The 18,997-nt window shown below is 47.9% G+C and overlaps 1 protein-coding gene across 3 annotated transcripts in view; it reads left to right on the top strand.

Moving 5' to 3' along the window:
• Positions 1-16,060, top strand: part of MIDEAS (mitotic deacetylase associated SANT domain protein) — a 61,932-nt gene extending 45,872 nt beyond the window's left edge. Inside the window, exons 4-13 of one of the 3 annotated variants that reach the window (XM_019733442.3) lie at positions 5,505-5,850; positions 7,726-7,792; positions 8,268-8,410; positions 8,563-8,666; positions 9,133-9,208; positions 9,872-9,960; positions 12,050-12,199; positions 13,411-13,623; positions 15,160-15,356; positions 15,707-16,060. In XM_019733442.3, the coding sequence (XP_019589001.2) occupies positions 5,505-5,850; positions 7,726-7,792; positions 8,268-8,410; positions 8,563-8,666; positions 9,133-9,208; positions 9,872-9,960; positions 12,050-12,199; positions 13,411-13,623; positions 15,160-15,356; positions 15,707-15,878 (1,557 nt within the window). In that variant the 3' untranslated portion in view covers positions 15,879-16,060. The remainder of the gene's footprint in view (positions 1-5,504; positions 5,851-7,725; positions 7,793-8,267; positions 8,411-8,562; positions 8,667-9,132; positions 9,209-9,871; positions 9,961-12,049; positions 12,200-13,410; positions 13,624-15,159; positions 15,357-15,706) is intronic. The other 2 variants (XM_019733441.3, XM_074327229.2) reach the window with 2 other exon arrangements.
• Positions 16,061-18,997: the final 2,937 nt, after the last annotated feature.

The raw sequence follows: 18,997 nt of genomic DNA, 5'->3' as shown, positions 1-18,997 counted from the left end.
TTTATTATTATGAAATGTTTCTTTTTACCTTTAGTAATCATTTTGCCTTTTAAAGTCAACTTTGTCAAAATATTTGGCTTTCTTTTGGTTAGTGTTGGGGCAAGGGCAATGAAATGTGTATTTCTCCCATCTTTTTACTTTCTGCCTTTCTGTATCCTTCTACTTTAGGTGTATCTTTCAAGTGGCATATAATTGGGGCTTATTATCTGTTCTAATAACCTTTGTCTCTTAATTAGAGTATTGATACAGTTTACATTTAATGCAATTACTGATATACTTGAGTTTGAATCTACCATCTACAGTTTGCTTTCTTTTTATCTGATCCTACTTTTCTATGTTCCCTTTTTCCCCCTTTTTTTCTTTTCCTTTGGAGTGATTGGATTTGTAATTCCATTTCTCCTCTTTATTAATTCATTAGTTATTTATTATTCTCTTAGTGATGACCCTGGCAGGCTTTCTTACCTGGATTTCTGTGAGAGAATTAAGTCCTATAGAAAGGGATTTGAGTGACTATTTTCTCAATTCTCTGGAGAATGGTACAAAGCTACTGTGTTTCCCCAAAAATAAGACCCAGCCGGACAATCAGCTGTAGTGCATCTTTTGGAGCAAAAATTAATACAAGACCCAGTATTATATTATATTAATATCATATCATATCATATATTATATAAGACCCGCTCTTATATTATAGTAAAGTAAGACCGGGTCTTATATTAATTTTTGCTCCAAAAGACGCATTAGAGCTGATTGTCCGGCTAGGTCTTGTTTTCGGGGAAACAGGGTAGTACCTACCATTCTAGATGTATAGGAGAGAAGTTAACTCATTACATACAGTGAATGCCTTATGACATTAGACTTAATTCTTTGGCTGAGAACGGCTACTAGACCCTTCAGGTATGAGGGACTTATTGAAAACATGTATTCTTGGCTTATTGAAATCTAATATAAGCTAGTATTTTACCTCTTCCCAGACAGTGCAGAGTTCTTACAACACTTTTAACTCCATTTCCCACCAATCTCTAGATTGTAGAATTACTGACGTGTATTTTCATTCTCCATATATTTTTAACATTGACAGGACATTATTGTTTTGTTCAGTTATTCATTTTAGATTTACTCAAATATTTACGTCTTTGTTGCTTTTCATTTCTTCCCATATATCCAGGCTTCCATCTCATATCATTTATATGCAACTTTAAGAACATCCTTAGTATTTCCTTTAGTGTGAATCTGTTAGTGATGAATATTATTACTCTTTGATTGTCTGGAAAGGTTTTTATTTCACCTTCATTTTTCAAGGATAACTTTGCTGGATAGAGAATTCTGTTGGTAGTGGCAAATTTAAAGATATCATTCCATTGTTTTCAGGCTTCCATTGTAGTTACAGTATTAAGAAATCACTATCAGCCATATTGTTGCTTCTCTGAATGTAAGTTGTGTTTTTATCTTGTTGCTTTTAAGATTTTTATTTATTTATTTATTTTTGGTCATTCATTTTCAGCAGTTTTGCTGTGATACCTAACTGTGGTTTTCTTATAGTTATCTGGTTTAGAGTTTGTAGTGCTTCTTGAATATTTCTTCTGCCCTATTTTCTCGCTCTTCTTCTGGGACTCCAGTTACACATTTGTTTAGAGCTTTTCACCGTGTCCCCTATTTTGTCTGCCATGCACTTTTATAGATTTTCCATTTTTTTTAAATTTTTTTTTAAAGATTTTATTGGGGAAGGGGAACAGGACTTTATTGGGGAACAGTGTGTACTTCCAGGACTTTTTTCCAAGTCAAGTTGTTGTCCCTTCAATCTTAGTTGTGGAGGGCACAGCTCAGCTCCAGGTCCACTTGCCGTTACTAGTTGCAGGGGGCGCAACCCACCATCCCTTGTGGGAGTCGAACCGGCAACCTTGTGGCTGAGAGGACGTGCTCCAACCAACTGAGCCATCCGGGAGCTCAGCGGCAGCTCAGCTCAAGGTGCCACATTCAATCTTAGTTGCAGGAGGCGGAGCCCACCATCCCTTGTGGGACTCGAGGAATTAAACTGGCAACCTTGTGGTTTAGAGCCCACTGGCCCATGTGGGAATCGAACCGGCAGCCTTCGGAGTTAGGAGCATGGAGCTCTAACCGCCTGAGCCACTGGGCTGGCTCCCATTTTTTTCTTAGTCTGACCTATCTTTCAGTTCACCAATTCTCTCCTTAAATGTGTCTAATGTGTTGTTAAGTCCATTCACTGAGTTCTTTCTTTTAGTTATTTTGTTTTTTAGTTACCAAATTTCCATTTGGTTCATTTTTAGTTTCTAGTTCTTTGATGAGTTTCTTGGCCTTGCCTTTTATTTTATTGCATAACTTAAGCATAGCTTTCTTAAAGTTTATTTCTATTTCTGATAACTCCCTTAATTGGATACTCCTGGGTCTGTTTTATCTGTGATTTCTTACTTTTAAATCACATCTTGTTTTCTTGTATATCTGGTTATTTTTTATTGAATGTCAGACATTACATGTGAAAAAATATTGAGATAATTAAAGACTCTGGATGATGTTCTCCTCTTCCAGAGAGAATTTATCTTTGCATCTGACAGATGGCAAAGAGCACCAACACTTCTGGATTACTTTAATTTAATCAGAGATTAAACTGTGGTAGAGATGATGTGATTTGAAGCTGGGTATTATTCCACGTGAGGACTAGTCTCTATTTCTGATTCACCTTTATTCTGAGGATATAGCCCTTTGGAGTTCCCATCCAAAGTCAGAGAGATTTACCAGGCTCTCCTTCAAACCTGAAACTCCCAAGTTTTATTCTGCTAGCCCCCTGAATTTATTAAAAACTCTGCTCAGTTTCTCAGCTTCTCAGTTGCCTCTTCCAGTAACAGCATCTACTCTAGGGAAAACACAGCTCTAAATACTGCTTCGCCTCTTTGACTTTCCTTCTTTTCTTGGATCTTGGCTCTTTAATTCTTTTCCAACTTATTTACTCTGATACCTTCAGAAATGTGGTTTTTATATTGAGTCCAGATTTTCTAGTTATTTTCAGCTAGAGAGTAGGCCTGCATGCCTGTTCTCTGCAACCGAAAGGGGAGCTCCAAGATTATCATGAGCAGCATAGTCTCCACTCTCTGAGGTCTTATTCTCTGGTTGGGGGAAAGTTTGTGGTAGAGGCTGGAGGCTGGAGGCCTGGGAAGCTTGTCCTGAGGATGGGCAGGAAGGAGCCTGAGCCACTATGCAGCTCAACACACTCATTTCGAAGATGAAGAAATAGGTCCAGAAAAGGCAAGAGACTTAACTAAGGTCAAACAGCCAAATAATGGCAGAACTAGCCCTGGAATTTGGATCTCCTGAATCCCGGTCCATGAGTACTTTCATTTCAGTACAGCAGGCTTTTGGGGGAGATTTATTTTTTGTTTAGTTATTTTTTCTTTATAATACAGAAATTTTCAGTCTTGCACTGAAACCCCAACATTTTACCATCAGAATACGGTCAATCTTCTTTCATTTGTACCTCCACTTCTCCCTGCCACTGGATTTTTTAGTAGCAAATTCCAAACATCACATCATTGCATCCATAAATACTTTGTATTTGGTTTGTATCTGAAGTACATCATACATAAAGTCCTTCCTTCTTTCCTTCCTTCCTTCCTTCCTTCCTTCCTTCCTTCCTTCCTTCCTTCCTTCCCTCCCTCCTTCCTTCCTTCCCATAATCTCAATACCATTATCACACCTAAAAAAGTCAATATGAAAAATATTATCAAATATTCAGAATAGTTTAAATCCATTTCCCCTATTATAAAATTACAAATCATTATAGCTAGCTGAGTTCATGCTGGATTTCCTGTCGAGCAAGTTTGGGGGCCTTTGACTCTACTGCATTTTTTTCCTTCTGTGTAATCATATTGTTCCCCTAAGGGAGGACAAATGAACAATATCATTTTGTCCTATTCTGCAGAAGAGCAGAGAGGGCACACATTACTAAAGGACGTGCCCAAGGCCTCATGGAGAATCAGGGCCCTCCACTGGAAGGTCTTGTGGGAGTAGGAACTTGGGAAGGGAAAAGCCTGTTATTCCCAGGCCCACTCAGTCAAATGGCCACCCTCACCTGTTGGCAGACTGTGCACCCAAGGAGGTGATCTGAATGTTGCAGACCCCTGCAGGGCTCTATTCCCTTACAGCCCTGCCTTCTATTCTGTATGGAGGCCCATGAGGCATACTAGCAGGAAGAAGTGTAAGCCAGGAGGGCTAATCTTGGACAGCATGAGTGGGCTAGCCTCCGATAGTAGGACTAATGCTACGAGAACAAAAGTTCTTTGAGGGACAGGACTGTCCTGTTAGACATAGGTCCCATGCTCAACTTGGGTCTTATCCTACAGTAGGGACTTCCATCTAATGAGAGCCTGGAGTTTAAGTAGTGATAGCAGCCAGTTTTATTGAGTAACTATTATGTACCAGGGACTGTTTTCAGTGATTTCCACGTATTAATTCATTTAGTCCTCATAGCTAGCCGATTAGGTAGGCATTTATTAATTAGTTCCATGTTAAAAATGATGATGAATAGAGAATTAAGTAATTTATTTTAAGTGGCAAGTAAAGAAGGTAGACACCAGTCCAGGTAATCTAGCTCCAGAGCCTGGGCCCTTACCTACTGTAGTCCCCTGCCCTATAACATACTTTACAGCTGGGGCCTGGAACAATGGTGTGTGGCCCAAATTCAGATGTAAGAATGGTTTTTACATTTATTTTTTTTGGGGGGGAAGGGAAACAGGACTTTATTGGGGAACAGTGTGTACTTCCAGGCCTTTTTTCCAAGTCAAGTTATTGTCCTTTCAATCTTAGTTGTGGAGGATGCTGTTCAGCTTCAAGTTGTTGTCCTTTCAATCTTAGTTGTGGAGGGCGCAGCTCAGCTCCAGGTCCAGTTGCCGTTGCTAGTTGCGGGGGGCACAGCCCACCATCCCTTGCGGGAGTCGAACCGGCAACCTTGTGGTTGAGAGGATGCGCTCCAACCAACTGAGCCATCCGGGAGCTCAGCGGCAGCTCAGCTCAAGGTGCCCTGTTCAGTTTTAGTTGCAGGGGGCGCTGCCCACTATCCCTGGTGGGACTCGAGGAGTTGAACCGACAACCTTGTGGTTGAGAGCCCAGTGGCCCATGTGGGAATCGAACCGGCAGCCTTCGGAGTTAGGAGCACGGAGCTCTAACTGCCTGAGCCACCAGGCCGGCCTGGTTTTTACATTTTTAAAGGATTGTTTTTTAAAATGCAGGGAGAGCCACGGGGAAGAAGAAAAAACAAACCATGTGTGGTCCAGAAAGCTTAAATTTACTGTTTGGCCCTTGATAGAAAGAGTTTGCTGAGCTCTGCCCTGGAGGAGGCAGTAAGAAGGGCTTTGGTACCAGCTCCCTGTCTCAGGCTGGCCTTGGTGGGTGTGGTGGGCAGAATAAGTTCCGAAGGTGAGATCAGTAAGCAGTGGTCAAGACTCCAGTTTCCAAGGATGGAAGCTGAGCCATCCCGGTTCTGTTTCCTTCTCCAGGCTGAGGATGTGAATATCAAGATGGAGGGGGAAACTTCGGTGCGGAAACCAAAGCAACGGCCCCGGCCTGAGCCCCTGATCATCCCCACCAAGGCGGGCACTTTCATCGCCCCTCCCGTCTACTCCAACATCACCCCCTACCAGAGCCACCTGCGTTCTCCTGTCCGCCTGGCTGACCACCCCGCTGAGCGGAGCTTTGAGCTGCCCCCCTACACACCACCCCCCATCCTCAGCCCTGTGCGGGAAGGCTCTGGCCTCTATTTCAATGCCATCATGTCAACCAGCAGTATCCCAGCCCCTCCTCCCATCACGCCAAAGAGTGCCCATCGTACTCTGCTCCGGTCTAGTGAGTGACCCCCGCCTCAGCTGCCATGGGGGCAGGGAATGTGGGGAGGGAGGGCAGTGGGCAGGGCTGAGACTCAGTTTATGGGGCTGCTGGGGACTGGGCTGGAATACTGTGGGAAAAGAGGCTCTGCTCTGAGAGAGACGAGGTTGTCCTGGTTCCAGAACATGTAGGAGTGGGGGAAGGAGGTGTCAGCCCAGCTGCTTGGTGCAAGTCCCAGTTGCACCCTTTACTATTACATCTCTGTGCAAGTCATTTAAACTCCATATCCCTCAGTTTCTCCAGCATTTAAAAGAGGATATTAGTACTATTTGGTTGATGATGAAATTGCCAATGTTCAACAATTTTTAGATCCACAAATAGCAGTTTTCTATGGTTCAATCTAATATCTGCCTCACAGGGTTGTAGTGAGGTTCAGATGCATTAACACATGTAAAACACTTACCATCATGCCTGGTGTGTCATGTTTGTTCGTAATATGTGCCAGATCCTGTCTCCTGGGTCTCTTAAGCAGTCATTTTGGCAGACACTCTGGCTCACCTGGGTGGTGAATTGCTGAAAAATGTTGCCCACTCCACAAAAGGATCTATTTCCTCTGAAAAATGGGATAATGCTATTTCTTAGGGTGGTGGGAGTAAACACTAGAGGTAGCACAGGGGTGAGGTGGTGCCCTCGCTGGTTTAACCTCTGACCCTGACCTCACCCATGGCTTAGCTCTCTGGTGCCCCCTAGTGTGTGTGAGTGAGAAATGGCTCACCCTGGCTGGAGCCTTCTGCCCTCCCACTTCCACTGGAGGCTTTGAAGCTTCTCTTCCTGCCTGGGTTGTGCAGGAAGAAGTCACTATAAAGACCAGATTTGCAGCAAAGAAGAGGTCTGTCCATGCATGAGTATTTATCGAGCACTTGGGTGTAAAGCCTTGAACTGCGTCCTATGAGAGCTGCATTAATGTATGGGACACCACAGTCTGTTCTAAGGAGAATATGGGGTCATTAGGGAGTTGACATGGAGGCCTAGGAGACAGGAAAGCAGAGGTTCTATGCAGTGTGAGATCAGCTGTCAGTGAGTGAAACAGACCCTAAGCTCTGAAGCCTGCAGAGGCTGCTAGCCTGGATTAGGGAGGAAACTATTCAGGAGAGGGTGGGGCTAGAACTGAGCCTGAACTATGAAGGCGGTGGGAGGGCACACTAGGCAGAGGAAATGAGTGGGGCAAAAGCCTGGAGGTAGGACTGCAGGGAGAGTGAGGAGCCACGCGTAAGAAGTCTGCTAGGAAGTCTGCTAGGATCGAGGGTCCATGCAAGAGGGTGATGGGAGGCAGAGACGGAAAGGGCCCGCTGAGGAGCGCAGGTTTCATCTCACTTTGCAGAGAGGAGCCAGCAGAGATTTTGGTTTTGGAGCAAGGGAGTGCCTTGACCATGTGGGGCATTAAGAAGATTAGCTCAGGTGAAACTGAGGCAGTGAAGCCAGCAAGGAACTGAGAAGATAATTATGCAACAGTGATCCCCTTCCTCACCTCACTCGGGTGCCGAAAGTTTCAGCCTCTTTACTAGAGCAACCACAGTTTAATGTTGGAGTTAATTCCGGAGTGTGGGAGCTCCGGGGTTTTGTGCATAATTTCATTCAATCCTCACATTAACCTTAGGAGATAGGTAGTAAGAACCCCTTTCAGCATGTATTTGGTAGTCACAGTTAGTCGTCATGTCACCATTGCAGGCTATGAAGCCAGCCGGGACTCAGGGTACCTGATTTCCAAGTGTGAACCTCTGTAAGTCACCACTGTGACTCTATAGAGCAGCCACCTAGGGTTGGGGTGTGGGGGTGAGGGGGTGCTTTGCTGAAGGGAGGAGAGTGCCCTTTACCAACCTGCCTTTTGTCCCATAGATAGCGCTGAAGTCACCCCACCTGTCCTGTCTGTGATGGGGGAGGCCACCCCAGTGAGCATTGAGCCGTAAGTGCAGCCCTGCCTCTGACCCATGGTGTGAGGGTGGCCGAGTGGGGTCCAGTGCATTCAGGCCCTGGAAGAAGAAGAGGGTTCTGCGGGACCTGCAGAGGGCTGAGCAGGCCTCTGGGCTTTACTTTCCTCATGCTGCTTCTGTGTGGAAGTCACAAGGAAAGGAAGAGACCAGCTCAGTTTGAATTTGCCTCTGAGGAGAATTAGAAGGGTAGTCTGAGAGACTCCTTCTCTGTCTGAATCTGGAGCTGCTTTTCCCCTTTCCAAACTCTGGGCCTTGTCTTTCTGGCAGTCCCAGGTGCCTCTGGCCAGGCTGTTCTCTCTAAAGCCAGATTCCTTTACACCCAGCTGAGGCCTTGCCTTGCTCAGCCTCTGCCAGCTGCCCCCTGCATCTTTTCCTGTCCCCAGGGAGAAAGTCAGGTTCCCCATCCCACCGGCGAGGCCTCACTCCCGGCCTTTTCCACCCCTGCAGACGGATCAACGTGGGCTCTCGGTTCCAAGCGGAAATCCCCTCAATGAGGGACCGTGCCCTGGCAGCTGCAGACCCTCACAAGGCTGACTTGGTGTGGCAGCCATGGGAGGACCTAGAGAACAGCCGGGAGAAGCAGAGGCAAGGTGAGAGAGGACCCGAGCCTGGAAGTGAGGGTGGGCTACTGGGTAGGTGTGTGGGCTAGGCCTAGGCCCAGCCCCAGCCCTGCCCGGCCCTAAAAGTGATTTCCTCTCCTCTCTCCCCTTGCTCGCTCCCTCACTTGCTCCCTCAAATCCAGTGGAAGACCTGCTGACAGCTGCCTGCTCCAGCATTTTCCCTGGAGCTGGCACCAACCAGGAGCTGGCCTTGCACTGTCTGCACGAGTCCAGGGGCGACATCCTGGTGAGACACTGCCCTTGGTGTTGGAAGGGACCCTCAGGGAGACTGGCGTGGAGCCAGGCCTGCTGGCATGCTGATTTGAGACACACCAGAGGGGCTGACCAAGTTGGGGGTTGTAGGTGCTCCACCCAAGGGAGCCCTAGTTCCAGACTTTGCTGTTCAGGGTCCTCCTATCCACCCCAGTCCCTGATTCTGGGTCAGTGGGTCTCCACCCTCAGAAAGGGCTGTCACTGAGGGCCTTCTCTACCTGTGGCTGCCTGCCTGGGGGGGGCCACCTGTTCCCTCTTAAGAGGTCCTTCAGCCTGGTTCCTGAGGAGTCCCATCCCCCATGATCTTGCCGTCCTGCCAAACCTTTTGTACCTTAGCAGCTAAGTGGGGCAAGAGTCAGTGCCCACCTTATCAGAGGCCTGAGAAGTCCCTGTAAGTTTTACCCACAGAACCCCTGACCTTTTCTTCACTTCCCTTTCAGGAAACGCTGAATAAGCTGCTACTGATAACACCCATGAGGCCCCACAACCACCCACTGGCAACTTATCACTACACAGGTGGGCCTGGCTGGGGTGGGCGTAAGGGCCCGGAGCCTCAAGGGGTCTCCAACATCAGTGGGGCCCAGCTTAGTGCTGAGTCACAACTCTAGGTGGGGAGGTAGGGGCAGGATAAGCCAAGAGCCAGAGTGAGGGGCTTCCTGTGCTCTGGAGGGAAAGAGAGAAGGGTGTGGGCAGGTGGGAGCCCTTCCAGGCAAAGCCCAGGGCAAAGTACAAGGGACAGGAACCCAGGGAGTGCCATTCAAGGTGCCTGGAACTTAGATAACCCCTGGAGTGCCATGTCCTGTTCTGGGTCCTGTGCTTTAAGAGGGACATTGACCAAGGGGGCAGAATCATAGCAGCCACTGTTCCTGACCCCTGTCGAGTGGTACATGTCATTGCCTGGCAGAGGACCAGAGGTTTACATGTATTATTTCATTTGGTCCGCACCACACCTGGAGAGGCGGCTTCTATGACTAGTTCCCATTTCACAAGTGAGGGGAATGAGGCTCGGAGGCTAAGCAATGTGACTTGTAAGTGGCAGAAGCAGGATGTGGTTCCAGCTTTCAGATGCGGCAGAGACCGTGGCTGGATGACCTTACACTTGTGTGCTGGTCAGAATCGCCCCCGCAGTGCTCACAATTCTGCCCACCTCACTACCCTGGCTCCCTGTTTGCCCCACAGGCTCCGACCAGTGGAAGATGGCTGAGAGGAAGCTGTTTAACAAGGGCATTGCCATCTACAAGAAGGATTTCTTCTTGGTGCAGAAGCTGGTGAGCTGGGGCTCTGTTTCAGGGGCAAGTGTGGGGCAGGAGCTGCCCGCATGATTTGAGGCTCCCTCTGCCAGTGGGGGCCTTCATTTGCTTACCAAGTCCTCTTAAGAAGCAGTTAGGGAAGTGCCACTAAGTAGCGTCAGAGACAATTTTCTAAACAAAACAAGAAGGAAAAGAGATCAGGACTTTCCCCCCTTGGTTCTAAGCCCCTTTTCCTCACCTTACGGTAGTGTGGCCACACTCAGGGGTCTCCATCCAGAGGGAGGCTTGAGTCAGACACAGTGATGTCACATGTAAAGTAGTGACGTACGTAAGGGAGAGCAAGAAGACAGACATGAGCCATTCCCTCAGGGGCTGGGGTACATCAAGGCCCACAATCATTATGTAGGAGGAGAGCTCACCCTAAGATGAGAAGAACTGAGAGCCAAAAAGCCACTGTCACTGACCTGGCAGGGGCCTCTGCCCACTTCTTACCAAACCCAGGGCTTCTTTCTAGTATTTCAGGCCCCAGCCTAGTTTTCCTGGATTTATCATGTCCTCTTCCCATGTTCTTCCGGGAGAGTACATTGCTTTGCTAATCTGAGGGCTTGCATCTTTCCACCAGCCCTGTCTTGCAAAATCTGGGCTGTGGGAGTGTGAGCTATGGGGACCACTGAGGGGAAAGGGCTCGTAAGAATGTGCTCTTTCCTCCTGGGATTGTAGATTGTGCCAAGGACACCTCTGGGGACTGGACAGAGTGCTGGTGAATTCTCCTACGAGGGCCTGTTGTGAGGACAGACATTTGCTGGGCTCTTGATTGGGCAGTATTGCCAGGAAGTACATGCCTGTGAAATTCACTGAGGTGCTCCAAATGCCTTAATGAAAAGAACAGGCCATTAGTTATTCAAACAGATGGTCAGAGAAAATTGATAGTAAAAGTGCAAATGGACTCTAATTAATCAATTTGTGATTTGGCCGTTCCTATGAGATGGAGCACGTCTGTGTCCTCCTCAGGCCCAGAGGACCTTCACTGACCCCTTGGGCTCTGTAGACAGGACCTCCCAGCTCCCACTGCTGCCCAGCAGTTGGCTGAGCAGTCTGGGAGCCTGGAGGAATAGGGAGAGTCAGAGAAAACAGCTTCTGTGTGTGGAAAAGTAGTCCAGAAACTAAACTCAGGAGCCAAACAGATTTGTGAAATGGGAGGACTAGGATTTCAGAGCGTGGGAGACCCTTGGAGGTCATCTAGTTTCACCCCACTCACTATTTACACACGAAGAGACTTGTCTGAGGCCACACAGCTCTTTAGTAGTAGAGTTAGGAACACGACTAGGGCCTCCTGCTTCCTCTTCAGGTTTTCCAGGGCTTTCTTTTTCGTCTCCCTTGAGTTCTTCCCCAACATAGGACAGTTTGACATTTCTCTATCCTCATTTGGCAGTCACTGTTCCCTGGAGAGGAATGAAATGATTTTTCCAAATTGATGAAGGGAGTCTGTGTTGCCAGGTTTATCCTGGCTTTGAATGTGGATAGTATCCAGACTTTTTTCTCCTTTAACTTTTTATTTTGGAAAACTTCAAACTTACAGAAAAAATGGAAAGAAAATAGTATAATGAACACGTGTATACCCCTCACTTAGATTTATCAATTGTTAACATTTGCCACATTTGCTTTCTTCCTGTCTCTATATAAACTTAAACACACACCTAGTCTCTCTCTGTTTTAACTAATCATTAAAAGTAAGTTATAGACACCATGACACTTGACCTAAGTATCTCCTAAAAACAAGGATATTCTCCCACAAAACTACAGTTACTAGTATCACCCAAGAAATTTAAACTGATACAGTAATACTCTACTACGCAATCCATGTTCAAATCTCTCCAGAGGCTCCCTGTTGTCCTTTTTAGCTTAAAAAGAAAAAAATGCTGAAGCATTGGTTAATTGAATTGGTCAGTGGTTTGTGCAGAGCAGGTGTTGGAGAAATGCTTATATTTTTGGGGTTGACTGGGTTTAGTATTTGCTAAGGTTAAGGGGCTACATGCAGGGACCAGAAAGGCTGGAGTATCCCCAGGCTGAACCAGGAACTCTGACCTCAGTTTTGGCTTCAAACCAGATCCAGACCAAGACTGTGGCCCAGTGTGTGGAGTTCTACTACACCTACAAGAAGCAGGTGAAAATTGGCCGCAATGGGACGCTCACCTTCGGGGATGTGGATGCAAGTGATGAGAAGTCAGCCCAGGAAGAGGTTGAAGTGGATGTTAAGGTAACTCCCTTCCCAGCCTCAGCTGCTGAGAACCTGGGCTAAGTACGGGTCCTGGGCTGAGCTGGGAACCTGAGGCTGAGCCCTGCAGGAGTTCCTGGAGGGCAAAGAGAGGAAGGCAGTGTCCCTAACAGTCCCAAGGAGCTGATGTCCTGGGCACTGGCCCTGGACCTTTGGGTCCCCTCTCTATTGACTAGTGTCATAGTAATAATACATTGTGTTGATGCAGAACTTGGGGGAAATTTCCCACAGTATTTGACCTCACATCACTGTCCCCTCATAGCAGACCTCTAACACTGTTTCCCAAGCTTTAGTCATTCTTGTATCACTTTTATGAATTCTGTTATTTCTGCATCCTACCACATTTCACCATTACTATGTTTGTTATGTCCACCTACCACTTGTGCTGTTACTTAATATTCTTCTTTAAATCAACTCATTTTTTACTCTAAAGGGAAGCTTTATATCACAATCACACACACACACAAACCCAGTATCGCTTGCCATGGAAAGAACTGGTAAAAATAAATATAGTGTATGAAAGCCAAACAATGTTACTAAATTCTAGCTAGATACAATTATCTGCCAAGGCTCTGACTGAGGCCTGACCTCTCTTTAAATCGAGAGAAATATAAAAGACACATTAACACCAACTCAAGACTTTGTCCTTGACATAATCAAGATTGAAAGAGAATTTAAAAGAGAATATTATTTAATTCTGTTTCCATGTATCCACCTAATGTTACAAGTCCACACTTGGTGAACATGGTCTAAGACAGGGAGTGATTTGGTGCCTATTTTGCAGATGGGAAGGAGGAGGAGATACAGAGAACATTACAAAGATAGTTTAGAATTGGAGCTCCAGGCTGCCGGCTGGCTCCACCAGACCACCCTGCCCAAAAATGAGTCTCTTGAACATATCCAAGAGGACAGGTGGCCTGGGGGGAGGGACTGGCACGCTCCTTCCCTGCTCCTGGCTTGATCTGAAGTGCTTAGCATCATCCTGAGGGCTCCCAGGGCTCAAGCCTCTCTTTTCTTTCCCAGGCAGACTAGCAGAGGGCGAGGTTAGAGTCATAGCACAGGAGCCTACGCTGGGCCAGGCCAGGCAAGCAGGACTAACAGGGGCAAGTGACGCCCTGGCTGGGTCAGAATTGGTGCACTGTGGCTGCCTGACTGATCTCTAGGCTCACTGCCCTTGTTCTTGTCCCCTGTAGACTTCCCAGAAGTTCCCCAGGGTGCCTCCTTCCAGAAGAGAGTCCCCAAGTGAAGAGAGGCTGGAGCCCAAGAGGGAAGTAAAGGAGACCAGGAAGGAGGGGGAGGAGGAAGTGCCAGAGATCCAGGAGAAGGGGGAACAGGAAGAGGGGCGAGAGCGAAGCCGGCGGGCAGCGGCTGTCAAAGCCACACAGACACTACAGGCCAATGAGTCGGTAAGTGTGACCTCCACTGGGGGAGCCCAGGGCCTGGAGGAGGTGTGGAGCTGGGCCTGCGGGTGTGGGGGCAGGGCAGCGCAGGAACGTGGCTGGTCGTCATGATCATAATAGCAGGAAATGTACTGAGCACCTTACGCTGTGAGCTCATTTAATCCTCAGAACCCTATGTAGTGGTTATTGCCATTACTCCTATTTTACAGATGAGGAAATTGAGGCCCAAGGTCAGACAGCTAGTAGGCAGCCTGACTGTAGCGTCTGCTATTAATTTTTACACTCTCCTGCTTCAGTATCTGAGACTCAGGGAGAAACGTCTTTGTGAAAACCCGGAAGTGGGTGTGATACTGGAAGGATTCATGAGTTGTAGCTCAGGCAGGGCTCCCCTAAGAGAGCTGTGTCCCTGATAAGAAGGCCAGAAACTGAGCTGAGACCATGGGAATAACAACAATGGCCCCTCATGCATGTTCTCTGCTAATTGCTTTCCTGTCCATTATCTCATTACTTCTTCATAATAACCCCAGAAAGTGTTAAGCCCCACTTTGCAGATGGAGGAAACTGGGTTCAGAGACACTAAGTGACTTGCGTGAGCTTCCACCCCAGAACTTCCTGGTGCGGTGCTTGTCCAAGCAGCAAGCACTTGTCCAAGCATCATAGGCCAAGAAGCAAGACATCTGGCCAGAGCTGTTCCTTGTCAGGGAGGGGTCCCCCAAGAGAGGGTAAGGATGGGAAGGGTCTGCTGGGGAACTACTACGAGAGTCTTTTCATTTTGGTGTTGCACGCTTATGCTTGCAGGAAACCCGCACAAACTGCAGGCACACTGCTGTTGGCTCCCGTCTGAGCCTTGACTGTGTTCCTTCTCTTAGAGTTGTGCTCTGTGTATACTCGGTCGAGTACTGCTGACTTTTGGGAACACATTCCTGTAGGGTCCACCCAGTGCCTATACTTATGACTTCTAATGGCCATCTGGGGCTCCCCTAACCCGAGGCCCATGTTTTGCACACCCTGAGCAGCACTTGTCCTGGTCAGCACCAGGTGTCCTCTGCTCTCTGGCACCTACTTGGTGTTTCCCCTGGTGGCTCATGTTGTCATGAGGTAGCTGTCTGCACATCTGTCGCTTCCACTAGACTGCAAGCTTCCTGAGGGCAGGAGCTCCTGTCTGTCCCCTCTGTATCCCCAGCACCTGGCACATCACACAGACTCAAATCTCGTATATGAATAAAGTCACGAATGGACTAAATGACTGAAAACATGAATCCATGTGCGGTTAATTGAGACACCATTGAGGAGTCCTATGGCAGCTAGGGCTATACTACAGGGTTAATGTACCAGCTGTGCAAAGATAGAGCTGGCCAAACATGGACTGTGCTGTGGAAAAGGGACTGAGTGCCGCATCGCTTGAAGGATTCAAGAGGATGCTAGGGGAACATTTGGCAGGAGTGTATGACCTGTAGGAGTCCTCTGTTCCCTGAGATTCCAGAATTCAGGATCCCGTCCTTCCCCAAATCTCTCAACTTCTCCTTGTTTGATTCTCTCCAGGCCAATGACATCCTCATCCTCCGAAGCCATGAGTCCAATGCCCCTGGGTCTGCTGGTGGCCAGGCGTCAGAGAAACCAAGGGAGGGCACAGGGAAGTCGCGAAGGGCACTACCTTTTACAGAGAAGAAGAAAAAAGCAGAGGCATTTAATAAGACCCAAAATCAGGAGAATACTTTTCCTTGTAAAAAATGTGGCAGGTAAGATGGCAGGCCCTGTCACCAAGGGGACCTAGCAGGGTGGCCTCGGTTGGGGGTGGGGTAGACTTCGTTGTGGGGAGAAGGAGGAGGTAGTCCGCGCTTTCGCTTTGCCTTCTGATTGGCTCAGAGGGTTTCTAGGGCAGTGATGTCGCTTGGCAGCTTTTAGAAGAGGGATAATGGCACTGCACAGGAACCCATCCACCCCTAGTTGGAGGGCGGGGGTGAGCCACATGGTGGGCAGCAAGTCAGGAAGGGCCAGGGACCCCCCCAACACATGTGCATACCTAGCCTGGTGGTCCCAGGTCGGTGGGGACAGACCTCTTACATGAGCCTCTCCTGCCCGGCTGTAGGGTGTTTTACAAGGTGAAGAGCCGCAGTGCGCACATGAAGAGCCACGCAGAACAGGAGAAGAAGGCCGCTGCTCTGAGGCAGAGGGAGAAAGAGGCCGCCGCTGCAGCCGCAGCTGCTGCCTCCCCCCACCAGCCTGCCCTGCGGGAGGAGAGCTCGGGTGAGAGGGGCTGACAAGGAAGGAAGGCTCGGCTGGAAGGCCCAGGACTGGCCCTTCCCCCTGGGGGACTGGCCCTCCCTGCACCAGCCTGCCAAAACGCCTGCAAACACCCTGGAACCTCCAGACAGAGAGGAGGGATCACGTGGACTTTTCTCTGAAAAACAAATAAGACAATAAAATAAACAGCTCTTTTATTTATAAAGGCCCCAGGAGCAGTGTTAAGGGCTGCAGGATCCAGTTCTCTGTGCATTCGGTCTGTCAGAAGTTCTCCTCTTGCTTTCCTGGAACTATGAGAATCCCTGCTCACTGGGGCTGCCCTCTGGGAGGGGCTCCAGCTGCTGCCACCGCTGCCTCTTACACTGGGACCCCTGCTGCAGTGCAGTCTCTTCCCTTTTTGTTCCCCTGCTCCCCTTGGTCACCATGGAGCACCAAGCACAAGCTCACCTCCCCCCTTTGCAGCACTATTCCCCCGCTCCAGAGGACCTCAAATGCCCTGCCCCAAGCCCTGGAAAAAGGGACTCCCTTGGAGGGATTGTGGTGGCCATATCTGAGAGGAAGCTCAGCCTGGCACCTGTGCTGTCCCCTACATGACAATATCCAGGCCTGAGCTGCTCCAGTGATCCTGTCCTCAAAGAGGCCACCTTCTCCCTGGGAGGGAAGCTACCAGAATTCCTGGAGGGAGAGAGACTAAGGACAGGTACCTATCCCTTTTCTGCTTGCTAATAGCCTGCTGGGGCTGGAAAGTTTTCTCTGATGTTTGGGGAAAGGGCCAATGTCCCTGTCCAAGCTCTCAGCCTGCTGGAGGTAAGAAAACTGCTGAGGATGGAAGCTCCAGGGCTAGGCCTGAGGGAGCTTTTGATGAGCCTTGGATCTTCCTACTTCCCACCTTTTTGCCAAATAGTTTGGGCCCTGGAAGCTGCTAAGGGATCTTAGCCTAGGCCCAGCCTGCCCCTCCTTGGTGCAAGTTCCCTGCCTGCTTCTGTCCTGCCCTTGGCAACTGTCACCTAACCCCACCCCACATGGTCTCTCCTGATAGCCACAGCCCAGTCCCCAGTCCTACATGCTGGAGATTTCTGGATCCTTCCCTGGGAGGGGGAGGTCTCCTAACCAGATTGGACAGGAGCCTTCATTTCTTGACTTGGGTCATTTGGGAGCTATTTATTTATTCTTAATATTTAATTTTTAACATCCTCTCAGGGACCAGGGGCCTCCTGCTTTTCAGAGGCCCAAGTGCATTTATCCCAAAACAAGGCACCTTGTCATCTCCACCCCACCCCCCGGCCCCCCATTCCCAAGACCCTAAGGTTCCTCACCTTGTTGCTCTGGAACTTCTTGCCAGTAGGATGATAGTAGCACTGAAAGGATGGGAAGGTGGAAGGTGTCACCAAAGCCACATACAGACCAGGAGGAGCAAGGGAGATCAAAGGCAGGTCTTGTTGCTACCTCTTCTCTGTCTGTACTTTCAAATTGCCCGCGGGGATGGCTAGAAGCCAGAATTCTGGTTTTGTTTTTGGCTTGAAGGAGCCATATTTGGCATGGAGTCACTGAAGTGAAAGGGCTGGAAGGTTTTGGAGGCCCCTTCCCTTGCCAGTCCCACAGGAGGGCTGAGTTATTTTTCTGATCTTGTTACTCAATTTTAGTTGTGTAAAAGAACTTCTAAGTGAATGCAAGTAGATATATGACAAGTCAACCTGTTAGGAAGGAGCCAAAAAGTATTCATTCTGCTACTCCTTTTGAGATAGCCTAAAGGCATCATGTTGGTAGCTGGGAGTGGGAAGGGTGTTTTGTTTCTAAACTATGCACTATCAGGTATTTTTCAGCATTCATTTAATGCATTAATATGGTCCTACAGAACCCCAGCTGTGGGAGCAACAAAATTCTAACCCAGTTAATTTCCTCTATAAGCTCGATAAATTCAGTACCCCAAGATTGCAAAAATCTGGTATACACTCCAGAAAACAAAAAGGTAGCAAATTTAGGCTCTCTTCTAAATCACTTGTGTAATCTGAGTGCCTTCACAGCTTTGCCCCAAAGTGCTACTTATGTTTCCCAAGGTTTTTTCTATTTAAATTGTGTTTAGTTTCAGGCCCCTTTATGAACATGTAACAGAAACCTCCTTTGTCTAGAGTGATTCTCCTTTTCTAAGCTCATAGGAGACCAGACCAGGTGAATGTAGGTGGAGTACATCAAGATGACACCTCTCTGTATAAATCCCACCAGACACCGTATTTTAGAAGGGTTCATGTTCCAGGATGGACTTATATCTAGAATGCAGTGTGAAAGTTGAAAATGTTTAGAGGGCAAATGCAATTATGGCAAGTAACCTGCCAATTAAGTAGGTGCAGCCATAGCAGCTGGCATCGGTATATCTTTTATGGTGCTTTCTCCCTGTGAACATATTAGGCTCATCTTTTGTTTCTTCTATTCAGAGCTCTTTGCTTTAAGAAGTTAAATGACAAAACACCTCCAGCTTTATAATGTCCTCCCCACACCATCTCACATAGCCATCTCCCAGCCTCCATCTGCACTCAAGGGCATGAAACTAACTTAGTGCCTGTGTTCCAGACCATTTCTGAGGTCTCTCACCCACCCAAGGAGATAGTGCTTCAGCACTGCCCTCCATGCCTTCAGCAGCCCCCCTCACAGATGATGTACACACCCATCCCTTCTGCCACCCCATCCTCACCCCTGGCACAGAGGTCGTGTGCTGCTTATGTCTAAAGGTATCCCCTATATTTAACTGCCTCAGTGACCTAACCTCTTTCTTCTCATGTGCCAGATGCTAAGATGAAGGAGGAATACAATACATACTCTAGCCCCAGCTGTTTAAATTTTTTACTGGGGCTCACTTTTCTTGGATGGTATTTATTACCAGACTGGCAAGCCTAACTCCTTAGGTTTACAGGAAGTATACATATTTTTATAAAACAATTGTATGTCCTCCACATATTTTGCTGTGTTAATATTTGTCTCTAACAATTTGCAGCTGTTTCACCTTTTCCTCATTTGTCTCTAAATTGAAGGCCTTGTTGGAGGGAACAGCACAGGAACAGCTTTGACAGTCTGTAATTATTGTACAAATATTTTAATAGCATATAAATAAGTATATTCCTTTTATTTTGGAAAAAAATGA

Source organism: Rhinolophus sinicus, chromosome 3, assembly GCF_057876585.1.
Source record: "Rhinolophus sinicus isolate RSI-liver-muscle chromosome 3, RSI-T2T, whole genome shotgun sequence".
In the NCBI taxonomy this organism is placed as follows: domain Eukaryota; kingdom Metazoa; phylum Chordata; class Mammalia; order Chiroptera; family Rhinolophidae; genus Rhinolophus; species Rhinolophus sinicus.
The sequence above is the reverse complement of the archived record's forward strand: the minus strand, read 5'-3'. Positions and strand labels throughout refer to the sequence as shown.